At 40.9% G+C, this 16,268-nt stretch overlaps 1 protein-coding gene across 1 annotated transcript; it reads right to left on the bottom strand.

Moving 5' to 3' along the window:
- Positions 1-12,082: 12,082 nt before the first annotated feature.
- On the bottom strand, positions 12,083-13,878 carry strc1 (stereocilin 1). The gene is made up of 5 exons (XM_053424092.1): positions 13,744-13,878; positions 13,426-13,622; positions 13,039-13,129; positions 12,734-12,905; positions 12,083-12,273 (listed from the first exon to the last, which is right to left on the bottom strand). The coding sequence occupies exons 1-5, from the start codon at positions 13,876-13,878 to the stop codon at positions 12,083-12,085; spliced, it is 786 nt and encodes a 261-aa protein (XP_053280067.1).
- Between the last annotated feature and the right edge of the window lie 2,390 nt (positions 13,879-16,268).

Below are 16,268 nucleotides of genomic sequence, written 5' to 3'. Positions count from 1 at the left end.
GTTGATACATCAGTATTAAAAACCCTACATGTGCTCAAAAATAATGTCTTGAAAAGTTTTAATTTTCCATTAATTAAAAGTCATAGCAGTATTTAGAGTAAGCACACTTTCAGCAGCACTAATCTAACACACACAGGTTGCTCCATCTTCTGTGTGCTCATGTGATAATAGACAAACTCCATGATGTGGAGACCAGGGTTGTGTGGGAGCCACACCAGCTGGTGCAAGATACTGAGCCCCTAAAACTAGCAGGACTTCAACCATCTATTAATTGCACAATATCTTACACTATGTAAATTTAAAAACATTTTTTAATTAAATGAATTCTGCACAGTTCACTTCTGTGCACGAAGTGAACAAAATAAATAAATAACAGAAAATAGATGAAAAGAAAATTTTCACCACTTTCAAATTTTCTGCAAATTTTGGTAAGAATTTGAGAATGTTAAAGCCCCCAAAAAGCCAATTCATTTGCCTGAAAAAAATAATCCTTACAATTTCAATAGGGCCACTGCCTGTCAGTGCTCAGGACCTAAAAATCTGACAAATATAAGTTTATATAAAATACCGTCCACACTATTGTGTTTTTAGAGTTGGGAGCCGGAACGTTTACCTGCTGTAGACACATATAAATATATAAATCACATATAAATCACTGTGAGATATTTAATGAGTATTGTGAAACTATAATAGAACAGTTGCACTGAGTGTGTATGAGAACTGAAGACTGACAGAGTCAATCCGAGGCAGAGTGGTTCACTTTAATAATTTACATCTATATTTATCACACCACAGAGTGTGGACAACAATACACAACTCACAGCAAATACACTGAAGTACTAAGACAAGGGTGTCTCACGGAGCATTATGAACCTATTATCACAGCATCCATTATAAATGTGGGAAAGATTAAAGTTCTGATAAAAATATTATATCCTTTCACAAAAATATAGAACTTTGTAGGTTTGCAACACAACTTTGAACTGTAAATAAACAACTGTATAGTAACTATACCATTTCTTTCCTGTGTATGGCATCACATCCCTGAAAAATATACACCAGAGTTCATACACGTCCATCAAAATATAAATAAAGTAATAAATAAAGGAAATGCAAAGTGAAATGTAAAGAATTCTACAGGTGTTGTTTATACACTGAACATGTTTAGTTCTTCTCTTACTTCTCTGAATTGAACAATATCTTTGGTTTGTTTAGTGATGAATGTTGATAATTCAAAGTGACAACTGCAAAAAAGTCTCACTGAACACTTTATATTTATACATCCTGAAGTGCTGCTTGTTATCTAGGAGGTACGGTTTGCACAGATCAGTGAGATCGTCTTGGTTATGTGGGGGAAGAGGCGTCTCCTGATCCAGCAGGGGTGAGCGGGGTCATGTTCCAGGGCAGATCAGGGTCGGGCAGGACGATCAGCAGCATCAGCAGTCCCAGTACGAGGCACAGAGGACTGTGGCTCAGCGCCAGCCCCAGTGACTTCCCTACAGGAACACAGTGAAACCATTACAAATGTAGGGCCGTGCAAAATAGGAGCTCTGCGGATTATCTGTCTTTGTGTATTATCACAAAAAACACATTGAAATACATTTATTGACCCCACTTTGAGTTCATTTGGAAAAAAAAAACACTGTCAAAGACATTCCAGTATAAATGTTTCATTCAATCACACAATAAATAGAATAATACTCAGATGATATAAACAATTTGTTTCTTTTTATTAATAGAATCATGTGTAATGTTGAATTTCCCAATTACTCTCAAGAAGTGCTTCAAAATAAATGTCTTACAATTCCACAACTTTAACTCAGTCTATCAGACAGATATGTAATCGTGAGGTAAATTATTATAAAAAGGCTTATGTCCAAGTTCTAAACTTCATACTATACTGCTCTAACCAAGGTTCGTGTATGAACTTTTTAAAGAGCAAACATACTTCAGAATAATCTGCTATGTTAAAAATATATTTTTTTTACACACTATTAACATATATGCTAAAAGATGTCTGTGTACATTCTGAATTGGCTTTATTTTTTATTTCTGAGTATGCTGCTTCTACACAAACAAAATACATGAGCTACTTACAGCTGAGCAAAAATAAATCGAATTGTAGATGGTGAGACAGCTCCAGGATCATCTCAGACTTGAAAACAAAAAATCTATTATTACATCTTTAGAAAAATACATTTTGAGATTTTATTGACTCAACTCAGTATCTATCACAGGGCAACTTGTATGATTTCCCTTTGAGCCAATATTAACTATTTTATGTCTTGAAAACTAAATAAAAACACTATATTATGAATATTGGTTTATAATAAACTGTCATGTATAGTTGTAGTATGGAGTTGGGACAACATTTTGGTCAGAGCTTTACTTTTGAAAGAAGTATTAAGTCTCTGATCATGACCAGTTGGTATAGAATTCAAAAGCTTCAGTGTTTTACCTCTGAAGTCGATAGGCCTGTTCTCCCAGGGCGTCAGCGCCATGGCGAGGGCCGTCTGCTGAACGCCTGACAGAGCGGAGAACTGCTCCGGAGTCACTGCAGCCGCCTGCTCATAGGAGAACATGCTGATCTGGATGTGGTTTAACGCCACCTTGAGGAGATGACAAAACAGACAGGCAGGCAGATTTTAACATCAGGACTTGTTCTAAAGTCTAAAAAAACTAAATAATTTAATTTCTTCATTTTCAAAGTTTATAAATATAAAGGGCCCATTATAGGGTAAAGAAAACAACCATTTGTACATTTTAGATGAAACATACAGGTGAAAACATCACTTGGATTATTTTACTTCCAATCGATCCCTTTCACCTAAATCTTACACACTGGACCTTTAAATTTAACTTGGCTGAAACTTGATTATTCAACCAACGTTAACATAGATCAGGATAACTTGGACTATAGAAAAGAAAAACCAATAAGTGCTCATACTGTGAATATTGTTTTAATAAATGTGGACTTACACTGAACCGTACAGGCGATATCATTGAGATAGCCATGGGTGTAATTCCTTCGATTTGCTCTTTCACCAACGCCGACATGGCAAAGTCTTCGAGACCAGCTGCAAGAAGTGGGAAATGTTTTAAAGAAATGTAATGTAATGTAATGTGTTGGAGCTATTTATTTAGTTGTAGTACTTAGTGCTGTTTAGTTTATTATTTTGTTTAGTGAGTATTTAGTTTTTTGGTTATTCTCAGTCAATTTGCTTGATTTCATTATGATTAGATTTCTATTAGTATTCTAGTTTATTATTTGTTTACTTTAGGTGTTTCTTGTTTATTATTTGTGTTTTGTTTCATTTGGGCACGGTAGGGGGGCACCTGAAGTTATATAGGTAGGCTGTCGGTAAGGGACCAGCATGCACCTGGGTGGGCAAATGGTTTTTTACCGGAGCGGGAGAGGCACAGGAATTTTCTTTGTTCTTTGTTTGCTCGCTGTTTGGTTAAATAAACCACGCTTTTCGCAGAAACTGGACATCTGTTTGGACACTATGTTTTTCCCATCCGCGTACACCACAACCCATGGTGCAACAGTGGCCCTTTGATTAGTATAATTCGAAGTTTGATTTGATACGTTTATCTGTTTGACAATCGGCTGCTACATAAGTAAAAAACCTGCCCTTGGACTCAAAGGAAATAAGCTTCAACACTGGACTTGTTGCATTGTGCGCATTATGGACGAATGGAAAGCAGAGATTGTTTAATCACCTTTTGGACTCAGCCACGGCGCGCATGCTGCTTCTGGCCCAGATCGACAAGACGTTCAACCTTCTCAAAGAAACCGGTATGTGATATAACTGTAAAAAGCTGTAATGGAAAACGGCCAAACGAGTGGAGTTTGACACAGTATCTCACAATACATGGAGTTCAATGAGTGCATGGTTGAATCGCTACATGTCTACTTTTACGCACGGCCACGGCGCATTCATTTATTCATAAAAAGCCGGCCGCAGTGTGTGTTTGTTTGATGAAGAGGATCTGCGGACCAATAAGCATCGTGTGGTTGCAACTTGCTCTTATGTGCGCTTGTGGACTGTCATTGGTGTAATAAAAAAGGAAAGAAAGCAATTAAAAGAAACGGAAAAATGTCTGATGTTGCTGCAACGGAGGCTGAAGAGCCGTCATCAAAAAGAGTTGTTAAAATGTCTTCTAAAGGAATGGAATACATTGTGATAAGGTATCAGGAAAAAAGGAGTGCAAAATGCAAACAAGCTAAAAGATGCATGGAACATATGAGTGCGTTGATGGCATCAATACAAAACGTTGATTCAGTAAAGAATGAGCTTGCTGTGTTCATGCAATGTTACCAAGACGCAAATGAAACCCATACATCTTTTATGAGTCTACCTTTGCCCAAAGATGAAGTTGAAAGGCAAAGCAAATACTTCTTGGAAAAAATGACAATGTTTTGTGATTTCACTGACAACGTAAAAGGCTGGCTCTTTGAGGCGGGTCATCCATATGTTGAAACAAATAAAGACGATCCTGACAATCAATGTGTTGCTGATGGAATACATCCTGAAGATAGTGCCTCCAATGTTGCAAGTATAAAATCAAGTTCGCTAAGATCACACTCCCGACTATCACGGAGTTCATCAATATCATCTGCACGTATCAAAGCTGAGGCCGATAAGGCAGCGCTTGTGGAGCGCATCGCTGCGCAAAAAAGGAAACATCAAATAGAAGCGCAACAGGAAAAACTGAGGAGAGAAAAGGAACAATTTGAGCTTGAAACGGAACTGGCAGCAACAAAGGCAAAGCTTCAAGTCTTGGAAATCCGTTCACAGTGTGGCTCAAAACATTCAAACGGCATGAACTCTTATTTTGAAAGGAACAACTCTCACGGTGCGAGTGAATTAAATCCCCATGCCAACACCTTTGTGCCTGATAAAATAAAAAAAAAAGATCATGCTCTTGGTTTGTCTGCTCCTGAACTCCAACCACCAGTGGTTAAGCCTAAACAAAAACAAATGGATGAAATGACATTAAAAGTTGAAGCTCCAGTTCATGTGATGCAAACTGTAAATGGAACTCAAATGGGACATGCTCACCATCAAACTGCTCTGACTGACAACCATCAAAATGACATTGTGAACATTATGCAAAGACAAAATGACATTGCTGCGTTGCTTGTCCAACAAAATCTGTGCTCTAACCTCCCATCTAGGAATATCCCTGTTTTTGATGGAGACCCACTCCAATACAGGTCTTTCATCAGAGCTTTTGAAAATGGAGTGGAGGAGAAAACAGACAATTGGAGTGACTGTTTGCACTTTCTTGAACAGTACACCAGGGGGCAGCCAAAAGACCTGGTGCACAGTTGTCAGCACTTGCCTTCAGAGCAGGGATACCACCGAGCCAAGAGTCTTCTTGCGGAGCACTTTGGAAATGAACACAAAATTGCAGCTGCATACATGGAAAAAATACTTACCTGGACACCTGTAAAAAGTGAGGACATTAAAGGGTTGCAATCATTCTCTTTGTTTCTACGTGGATGTTCAAACTTAACAGAGCAACTGCTGAACATGAAAGAGCTGGACTTACCATCTAACATGAGGAGCATCATTGTGAAACTTCCTTACAAGTTAAGGGAAAGATGGAGAAATGTTGCTTGTGATCTGCAAGAACGAAGAGGTAACAGAGCAATGTTCGCTGATCTTGTTGGTTTCATTGAAAGACAAGTCAAAATTGCTTCAGATCCAGTTTTTGGCAACATTCAAGACCCACAGCTCACCAACTCCAAAGCTTCCACTGTTAGTCACTTCAAACAAAGGAAAAAGGGAAGCAGCTTTGCTACTAACGTCACAACAGTAAAGGATGGAGTCATAACTCAACATACAGGAAACAAGATCAAGTCCTCCACTCTCAACTGCCTGTTCTGTTCACAAGTTAATCATTCAATGGACCAATGCTCACAGTTCAAGATGACAGTACACAGGGACAAGATTAATTTCATTAAAGAAAAAGGAATCTGTTTTGGTTGCCTGAAAAAAGGCCACACTAGCAAATACTGCAGGAGTCGTTTGGATTGCAACGTGTGTCACCAAAAGCACCCAAGTGTCCTTCATATAGAGCGTCAGGATAAAGCCACACCCTCTGATCAACAGTCTGTGAGCTCTTCAAATGTTTCACCTGCAGTGTTTCAGACCTGTGGCCATATTGGGGCCGGTCAGGAAGATGCCTCCATTTTTTCTATTGTTGCAGTCAAAGTCAAGAGTCAGAGGAGCAACAAAACTGTGCAGACGTATGCTTTCTTGGATCCTGGGAGCTCAGGAACATTTTGTACGGAGAACTTGGCAAGAAAATTGAATGTGAGAGGTAAAAGGACAAGTATTCTGTTAAGAACAATGGGTCAAAAGAAGATAGTAAATGCTCATGTGTTGTCAGGTCTGGAAGTGTCTGGTCTGAATATGAATGACTTTATTGAGTTACCTGATGTTTTAACACAAAAGAACATGCCTGTCTCATCACTCAATATTCCACGACAAGAGGACGTTGATCAGTGGTCGTATCTCAAGGCTGTTCAACTTCATGACATTGAGGAAGGTGTTGATCTGCTCATTGGAACTGATGCACCAAAAGTGATGGAGCCTTGGGAGCTCATAAACAGCCAGGATGAAGGACCTTATGCTGTCAGAACCAGGGTCGGTTGGGTCATTAATGGTCCACTTCGTGGTGGGAGCAACAAGAATAAAAGTGACTGCTCTGTTGTAACATCCAACCGGATCTCTGTTGAACATCTTCAAGAAATGCTGGTTAAACAGTTTAACCATGATTTTAATGAGAGGTCATCAGATGAACAGATTGAAATGTCCAGAGAGGATGTCAAGTTTATGAATGTTATGAATAACACCACAAAGTTAATTGGAAGCCATTACTGCATTGACTTACCCTTCAGGCAGGAAAACCCTCTCATGCCAAATAATCGTCATGTTGCAGAACAGCGCCTCCAGAGCCTGAAAAGAAAGTTTGCCAAGAATGGTCAATTTAAAGGAGAGTACATCACATTTTTAAACAACATGGTGGCTCAAGGATATGCTGAAGTGGTGCCTTCTGATCAACTTAAACAGAGTGATGGAAATGTATGGTATATCCCTCATCACGGGGTTTATCATCCCAGAAAAGGCAAGCTGCGAGTTGTTTTTGACTGTGGAGCAGCATACAAAGGGACGTCACTGAACTGTCAGCTTTTACAGGGCCCTGACTTTACCAACTCTCTAGTTGGAGTCCTTGTTCGATTTAGACAAGAGCCCGTTGCAGTAATGGCCGACATCCAAGCAATGTATCACCAAGTTCATGTTTCTGAAAAGCACATCAACTTTCTCCGCTTTTTCTGGTGGCCTGGGGGAGACGTTTCACAGGCTCCAGTGGAACATCGCATGAAAGTTCATTTGTTTGGAGCTGTGTCGTCACCAAGCTGTGCAAATTATGCATTGAGGAGAACAGCAGATGACAATGCCGAACATTTCCCCCATGAAGTGGTCAATACAGTAAAGTGTAATTTTTATGTCGATGATTGCTTGAAATCAGTGGCCTCAGAGGAGGTGGCAGTGCAAGTGGTCAAGGATGTGACTGCGCTTTGTCACAAAGGAGGATTTAATCTTTCCAAATGGATCAGCAACAGCCGAACAGTGCTGCTGTCAATTGCTGAAGACTGCAGAGCAAAGGAAGTGATGGAGCTGGATTTGGATGTGGACCAGCTTCCGATGGATCGAGCTTTGGGGCTACAGTGGTGCATTGAAACTGACAAATTCAAGTTTAGAACCTCAGTGCAAGAACAGCCACAGACAAGAAGAGGTATTTTGTCAGTGGTCAGCTCACTTTATGACCCCTTAGGTTTTTTGTCCCCACTCACCATTCCAGCCAAGCTGTTGTTACAGGAGCTTTGTAGGAGAAGCTTGGGGTGGGATGAAGCTATCCCCCATTCTCTCTCCAAGAAGTGGTTTGAGTGGTTGGAGGATCTTCAGAAGGTGGCTGAATTCAATGTGGATCGCTGTATGAAACCCAGAGACTTTGGAGACCCTGCCACTGCACAGCTTCACCACTTCTCTGACGCCAGCCAAGTTGGATATGGAACAGTGTCCTATTTGAGACTGGAAAAGGATGACAGCGTTCAGGTTTCATTTCTGTTGGGAAAGGCCAGAGTTGCTCCACTCAAGCAGACAACAATTCCTCGACTGGAACTCACAGCAGCAGTTCTTGCAGTTCGAGTTGACAAGATGCTTCAGAAGGAGTTGCAACTTAAGCTGGAAAAATCAGTTTTCTGGACCGACAGCACAACTGTTCTTAAATACATCTGTAATGAAACCAGACGATTTCAAACTTTCGTGGCAAACAGAGTCTCCTTCATCAGAGGAGCATCAGATACTGATCAGTGGAGATATGTTTGTTCTAAGGAGAATCCAGCAGATGATGCATCAAGAGGAATGACGGCAGATAATTTCCTGACAGGCAGGAGATGGATAAATGGGCCGAAGTTTCTCTGTGGGCCAAAGGAGGTTTGGCCTAAATTGGATGCTGATCTTCATGTTATTCCTGCAGATGACCCAGAGGTCAAAAGGGAGTTGACTGTAAATTCTGTTGTTGTGGATTCTGAAAGTGCCACAGATCGCCTGCTCTGTTACTTTTCATCCTGGACGAGACTAAAAAGGTCTGTTGCCTGGTTGCTGAAGGTCAAGAGAACTCTTGTGTTATTGGGACAGAAGAGAAAGGAGCTGTGTGCCTCTAAATATCTCAGCCAGGACAAGCTGGAGCCAAAAGAGCAGGAAGTGAAAAGGAAAATTCAGAGCTTTAAAGCCACACTCAAAGGACAAATCTTGACTCCTGAAGATCTGGAAAAAGCAGAACAGTCAGTCATTCAGTATGTACAAGAACACAAATTTAAAGCTGAAATTTCCTCATTGAAGAATGGTTGTAAAATTGTTGCAAAAGGGAGTCCTCTGTACAGACTGGATCCGGTGATGGATAATGGAATCCTCAGAGTAGGTGGTCGGCTGGATAAATCAGCATTACCAACAGAGTCCAAACATCCAGTCATTTTGTCCAAAGATTTGCATGTATCCGTACTGATTCTGCGTCATATTCATCATCAACTGGGACATGCAGGAAGAAATTACATGCTGTCCAGGCTGCGGCAGAGGTACTGGATCATCAATGCAAACTCTGCTGCAAGGAAAGTTATATCTGACTGTGTTGTTTGCAGACGCAACAGAGGGAAACTCCTTGAACAGAAGATGGCGGACTTGCCTGAGGAAAGAGTGGTGCCTGATAGAGCCCCTTTCACAGATGTTGGAGTTGACTATTTCGGGCCCATTGAGGTTAAAAGAGGCAGAAGTCTTCTTAAAAGGTATGGAGTGCTTTTCACCTGTCTGACTAGCCGTGCTGTGCATTTGGAGGTGGCACATATGTTGGATACAGATTCCTGTATAAATGCTGTCCGGAGGTTCATCTGTAGACGAGGCCCAATCTCCACCATCAGGTCTGATAACGGCACAAACTTTGTTGGAGCTAACCGGGAGCTGAAGGAAAGTCTGGCTGGTTTAAATCATGGCAAAATTCAGAGAGCGTTGGTCCAGGATGGCATAAAATGGAGCTTTAACACACCAGCAGCTTCCCATCATGGTGGTGTTTGGGAGCGCCTGATTCGCTCTGTGAAAAGTGTTCTGACTTCAGTTCTCAAACAGCAAATTCTCGATGATGAAGGGCTCCAAACTGTTTTTTGTGAGGCTGAGGCCATATTGAATGACAGACCCATCACTAAAGTCTCTGATGACCCGGACGACCTGGAGGCACTCACACCTAACCACATTCTGATGTTAAAGGGGAAGCCAATCATGCCACCAGGACTGTTTGACCGCAATGATTTGTACATCAGGAAAAGGTGGAAGCAAATACAATACATGGCAGAACTGTTTTGGAAGAGATGGATTGCTGAATACTTACCAATGATGCAAGAGAGACAGAAATGGACAAGACCAAGGAGAAATCTCGTTCCTGGAGACATCGTCCTCATTGCAGACGCTGCAGCCCCATCTCCCCATCGATCTTGGCTGATGGGGAGAATCTTGGATGTGAGAGCAGATGCAAAGGGCCTGGTACGCTCTGTGCGCCTTCGGACCAGGACCAGCATTCTGGAGAGGCCTGTGACGAAGCTCTGCCTGCTGTTGGAAGCAGGAATGTGACACCATGGACTTTCTCTCTCTCCCCCTCCCTCTTTTTCTCTATATCTCTCTTTTGTTGTTTCAGGTACATCATAAAGAAGAAAGTGAACTGAAGCTAATGCATGAACTGTCTAGTCATAGATTGGGTGGAGGGAATAGCTCCTTTGATAAATTAAAGTAATTGTGATTTAGTGCACAATTAGGGGCCGGAATGTTGGAGCTATTTATTTAGTTGTAGTACTTAGTGCTGTTTAGTTTATTATTTTGTTTAGTGAGTATTTAGTTTTTTGGTTATTCTCAGTCAATTTGCTTGATTTCATTATGATTAGATTTCTATTAGTATTCTAGTTTATTATTTGTTTACTTTAGGTGTTTCTTGTTTATTATTTGTGTTTTGTTTCATTTGGGCACGGTAGGGGGGCACCTGAAGTTATATAGGTAGGCTGTCGGTAAGGGACCAGCATGCACCTGGGTGGGCAAATGGTTTTTTACCGGAGCGGGAGAGGCACAGGAATTTTCTTTGTTCTTTGTTTGCTCGCTGTTTGGTTAAATAAACCACGCTTTTCGCAGAAACTGGACATCTGTTTGGACACTATGTTTTTCCCATCCGCGTACACCACAACCCATGGTGCAACAGTGGCCCTTTGATTAGTATAATTCGAAGTTTGATTTGATACGTTTATCTGTTTGACAATCGGCTGCTACATAATGTAATGTAATTCACTGAACATTTGGTTATTTGAATTTCAGGTTGTGAGCCCACACTTCACGAGGCGAAGACAGTGAAGGAACCAAACCTGCCAGAACTCCGATCTCAATGAAGACGTCAGTTTCCCACGAACTGATGAGTCCAAAAGCAAGACTGTGTGTGAGCAGCCCCACCAGAGCGTTGAGCTGCTCCTCTGAGCAGGAGAGCTTCAACTGACCCAGAAAGAGCACCGCTTTACTGCAGCCAGCAGGGGGAGACAAAGCCCGAGGAGAGAGGGAATTCAAACATCAGGATTTAAAAGAAAAGGTGGAACCAAGCATTTTCTGTAGTGTTTTAGTTTTTATTTGCTCACCTGAACTCAACAGCATTGAAATATTTGATCTGTGTGTCTTTAGCTCCACACACGATGTGTCCCATGGCCACCAGCGTGCTGGAGTCCAGCTGACTGGGAGTCCGTTTGGTGGAGTTCAACACGGTGGTAAAGAGAGCAGCCAACTGGGAGGAAGGAAAAAGAGTTGTGACCCAGACATCCAGGCTTTTACCACAGGTTCCATCTTATAAGGATCAGCTGAATATAATACAGTCTAACACAACAGCCCTGAAAAAGTGTTTGAGAAAATCTGACAAAACTTTGGGGTCATTGAAAAAGCTCTAGTTTAGTGTGTGAGGTGTTTTTAATGTTTATTTAGTGACATTGGTCTAAATAGAATGAACAGAAAATTTTACTCTGTCGTTTTGTTGTGGAACATCCATTTTTGTACGATCATCCCACTTTTACTGTGGTTGTTTACAACAGACAGTCATTTGAATCAAAGACTGTAAATGAAGATGGACGACATGATGCCTCCTCAAAGGGGAAGCGTAAGTGTCTCCGTATATTGACTGTTGTTATAAAAATGTTTGATAAGAGCAGTATGATGAGTTATATCATGTCTCAAAGCAGGTACCTGTCTGTTGCTCCAGCCACTGACAGCACCCAGAGCAGCGATGCTCCTCTGCTCAATCAGTCGGAGTCTGCTCAGCTCATCTACCGTCAGCTCTAATGCTAAACCACCCAGCTGAGAGATCACAGACGGGGAGAAGGACGAGACGGGGCCGTACATCTACAGGCACACGCGTGTTATTCCAGAAGGACCCGGCAAAGACAGAGCAGACACACTGTGAATGAAACACATCTGAGAAGGAGATTAAGAAGACGTCAAATGACTCTCACCTGTTTGACCTTCTGGAGCAGCTGCTTGTGTTGGTAGGATGAGAGGAACGGGTCGTGACCCATCAGCTCCAGACAGTTGGAGAAGGCAGATGAAGACATGCTAGTCAGGCTGCTGGCGGGCCAGGCAGCCGGAGTGATGGAGCGCAGAATCTCACAGGTCGGAACGACTGGAGTCGCTGGTAACAGACACAAACATCTGATCAGAGGAGGCTGCTGACATATGACTATATGTAACACATTATATAAGATCAACAACTTCTATGAGCAAACTAAAAATGTTTCATTTTATGTATAAATTTGATAAACTTTATTAAAACAGAACTGTTTTACCTGATTGTTAACATGCAGTGAATTATTTATAAGGAAAATTAGTAATTAGAAAAATCCAGAATGAACATTCACTGCTTCACACAGAGAAAATGACAAAAAAAATTGGTGGAGCTTGTTAAAAACTCGTATTCACTCTTGCACACTTGGCGAATTATACATTTCAAACAGAACAAGCTATTATAGAGTGAAAGTAACAACCACCTCAATCGGAAGTCAACTGTTTGACCGTCAACCAGTGCTTTAACAGATCATGAACAACTCTTTGGTAGCAATTTGAGAGATTTTAGGATCAACTGTGATGCTCACGTGACAGAGGATTTATACTGAGGAAGCCCAGGAAAAACTGAAGGACAAACTGCTGCTTGACAAAAAATGCCATCCTCTCGTTCTTGTTCAAACAACGACTTCCCACAGGCCCGTCTTCCCACCGACGCTGCATCATGAACAGCTTCTCTACATGTCCCAGAGTCATCAACGCCTGAGGGAACACAGACAACAACAACACACAAACATGTAGAGACACTGACTGGAGATGTGACATATGAGGAGTAGGTTTTCTAATTCTAATTCCTGAGGAGTAATTATGACGTAAAATACATCAGTCAACTCACCATGGAAATGTCCTGCACACTGCTCTCAGGCAGGAAGAACAGGAACCGGTCCACCTGACTGAGAGTTGTCTGGTTCCAGTTCTTCACTGGGCTGAGAGGAAACAAGAGAGCGCTTCATCATCTTTCCTCAGTTTCCTGCTTTTCATCAGATTAAATCTCTGCCATATAATGTAGATATTCATCATCTTTCCCCCTCAACTGTGAACTGTAAACTCTAAAATGACCAACGTTAAGTGAACCTAGTTGTATTTTCTCCCCAAAAAACTTGGAAATGCAATAACTCAGTTATCATCTTAGCAAAATATAAAATACACAAACCTGACTTCACAAAAAAACATCACCCACAATTGATGTGTTGTAGAAGAAATTCATTTGTAAGTTCTCTACCCAAAGACAGCAGGTTCTTGCAGGATCCGAGCCACCAGGTCCATCTTGCTCGTGCTGTAGCAGAGTCCCAGGAGGAGATCCAGATTGTCGATGAAGAAGCCGCGGTCCACATGGATGAAAACCTCATCCACTATAAACGGTGCCATGACGCCCAGTGAACGAAACTCCTCCTCAGTGAACACTCCTGTGTACATGCTCTGTGGAGAAACAATTCACATTTATAAATCTTCCTGTATTCAAACTTAAAAGCTTTAATCTTCCTGTGGTCTTTTGGCCTCTTAGTTTTTTTAAATATAAGAGTATTCACAGTGTACTGACCATCCTCTGCCCCATTTTGTCCACCAGCAGTTCCTGTTTTTTTCTCGGCAGCATGAGAAAGTGACGAGGGTCCTGAATGACCAGCTGCCTCAGAGCGTTCATCTCAGATGTAGAAAACTTGTTGATGGTGCTCATGCTGCAAGTCACCATACAAACACACAGGAACTAAATGTTAAAGAAATTACATTGTCAATAAATCTATTCATATTGATAAACTGCGTTTGGTCAGGGCTTGTCTCTGGACAATGACTTCTTACAGTGCGAGGAGGATTTGATCAAATTGTTGATAGAATTTCTTGCCTGATTTTATTGTGGGCCAACAAAGATGAGCTTGAGAGTGGAGCTGATCACTCAAACCTCAGCACTAAAGAAACTTTCATCTTTTAATATCATCAAACTTGATTGATGGGCTTCTCGTACCTTTCCTAACCCTGACATGTGGTGACTTTTCGCATATGTCACATGTGACATATAATTCTTCCTAACGAGTTGACCTTTTCCCTGCAATCATTTTGAAGATCATTTTAAATGTTATGTGAAAACATTAACAGTAAAAAAAAAAGGATTGATGCAAACTTGTGACTCACGGCATAGACAGGGCAATCTCAGCTCCGAGGTCTTTGAGCAGCTCAGAGAAGAACTCCAGCTGATACAGCTCGTCTATCACACACTTTTTCTTTCCAGGAGAACAATAACACAAAACAACAGATGTAAATATAGCTGTGGACATAGACATAGATATACATACATATAGATATATGTGTCTACGTAGACATAGACGTAGATGTAGATATAGAAATATATATATATGGGTGCATGTATAGACATAGACTTGTATTGAGATGAAGACGTAGTTATAGATAAAGATATACAGTAGCTATGTAGATATAGATATAGATAAAGATATAGATATAGAGTGGATATAGATCTCCTGAGTTAAAAAGGCCAGGCCATTTAAGAGGATTGTTGTTGAATTATATTCTATATAAATGATCCTATTTCAAGAAAGTGTGGGGAAAACAACACTTTTGGCCACGTCTGTCAAAGAAAAAACTTTAAAAGTCAAATAATTTGTAGTGAGCTCACCAGTGAGGTGTGCAGAGGACCAGGCTGCTGCCTGAGGAAGAGGAGGATTCTTGTCACCGCATCAGGTGAAGAGTCGGCCAAAAAAAGTTTCTTTAGGACTTGACAGCTCACACCTTGACCCAATGTTCCCAGACTCCTGCTCACATATAATACAAACCACCAACACAATTAATAGAGACGGAGAAAAGGAAATCATCAGCAGAGAAATTATCACATTAATCACAGGAATGAAGTTACTTACAGAAAGTGTTGGTAGATTAGGTTTGGTTTAGTATCAAGTGCCTCTCTGAAAATAGCTTTAGCCTGGAGGAGATAACAGACACATGTTGTGTTACCTAGTTGTTGTAACATGACATTTTGTGCACTTTGTGAGCCAAGGGCAATCTGATATTAGGACAGTTTTTGGCTGTGTTGTTTGTCTTCACAGGCAGGTCCATTCACAGTGTCGGTGGTGATGACGTCTTTGCTTTTGCTTCTCCACTAAATAATTAAGCTGCTAATCAAGATACTGTCATAAACACTTACTCATGACAAGCAGAGGAAGAACAAAGAGACCATGACAGAAGGTAACAGTCAAGGCTGGAGGCTTTCGTCTGTTTAAACACTGAAAGCAAATGTTTGTGAAACAGATATTTTATGGCTAATGGGGACAAATATTTGCATGTATTTAGCTTTATGTATTTATCTGTATATATAAGCTTTTTCTTTTTTGTAAACATGCTAAATGTAAGTGAGTTCTATAGATAAATATAACACACTTATATGTCTGCATTAAATATATCAGCATGTCTTCAAATCTATTTCTAAATTTTTTACTTATGAACCTTTAATATTTAGAGGCAGAACGCCATAACGGACAAAAACAACAACATGGCATTTCCTTGTTGTTGTGATGTGTTACCTGCTGTGTGTTAAAGGGATTCGTGGTTATATTGGCGATGTTGTTCACAAGCAGACGAGTCCTGGGCAGGACACTGAGCAGAGGCGTGCAGTAGAGCAAAGGCTCCACATCATCCAACCACGTGACGACCTCTGGAAACCCCTTGTTAGAAGTACGAGAACACATAAGATAACATAAGATAACAATAAATTATAACTCTTTAGGCTTTTGAATAAAAACTTCATGATAATATAGAAAATCTACCAAAACTAAGTGAAACGTTTATAGTCTCATTTGAATTAAACCCAGTGGTTGGAATAAGTGATAAGATATTCTTAATGATATAATAATTTTTCTTAGATGCTATTCAACTCTTTTTATTTTTCTGTAACTATCATCATTAAACCTATTTTGTAAACTTAATCCTTGAAGTTAATATGAATGCGTCTCCCCACTCCTGGTTGTACCCATAGTTTGGTGGAGATAGAAGTGGCCACCGGCGGGCTGAGGCCTGGGGTGTGCTGGGCCATCTCGGGCAGGGAAGACAGCAGCATGTCGG

This window comes from Pleuronectes platessa, chromosome 1 (genome assembly GCF_947347685.1).
Source record: "Pleuronectes platessa chromosome 1, fPlePla1.1, whole genome shotgun sequence".
NCBI classification, from domain to species: domain Eukaryota; kingdom Metazoa; phylum Chordata; class Actinopteri; order Pleuronectiformes; family Pleuronectidae; genus Pleuronectes; species Pleuronectes platessa.
Note: the sequence above shows the minus strand (reverse complement) of the source record. Positions and strands in the feature narration are given on the sequence as shown.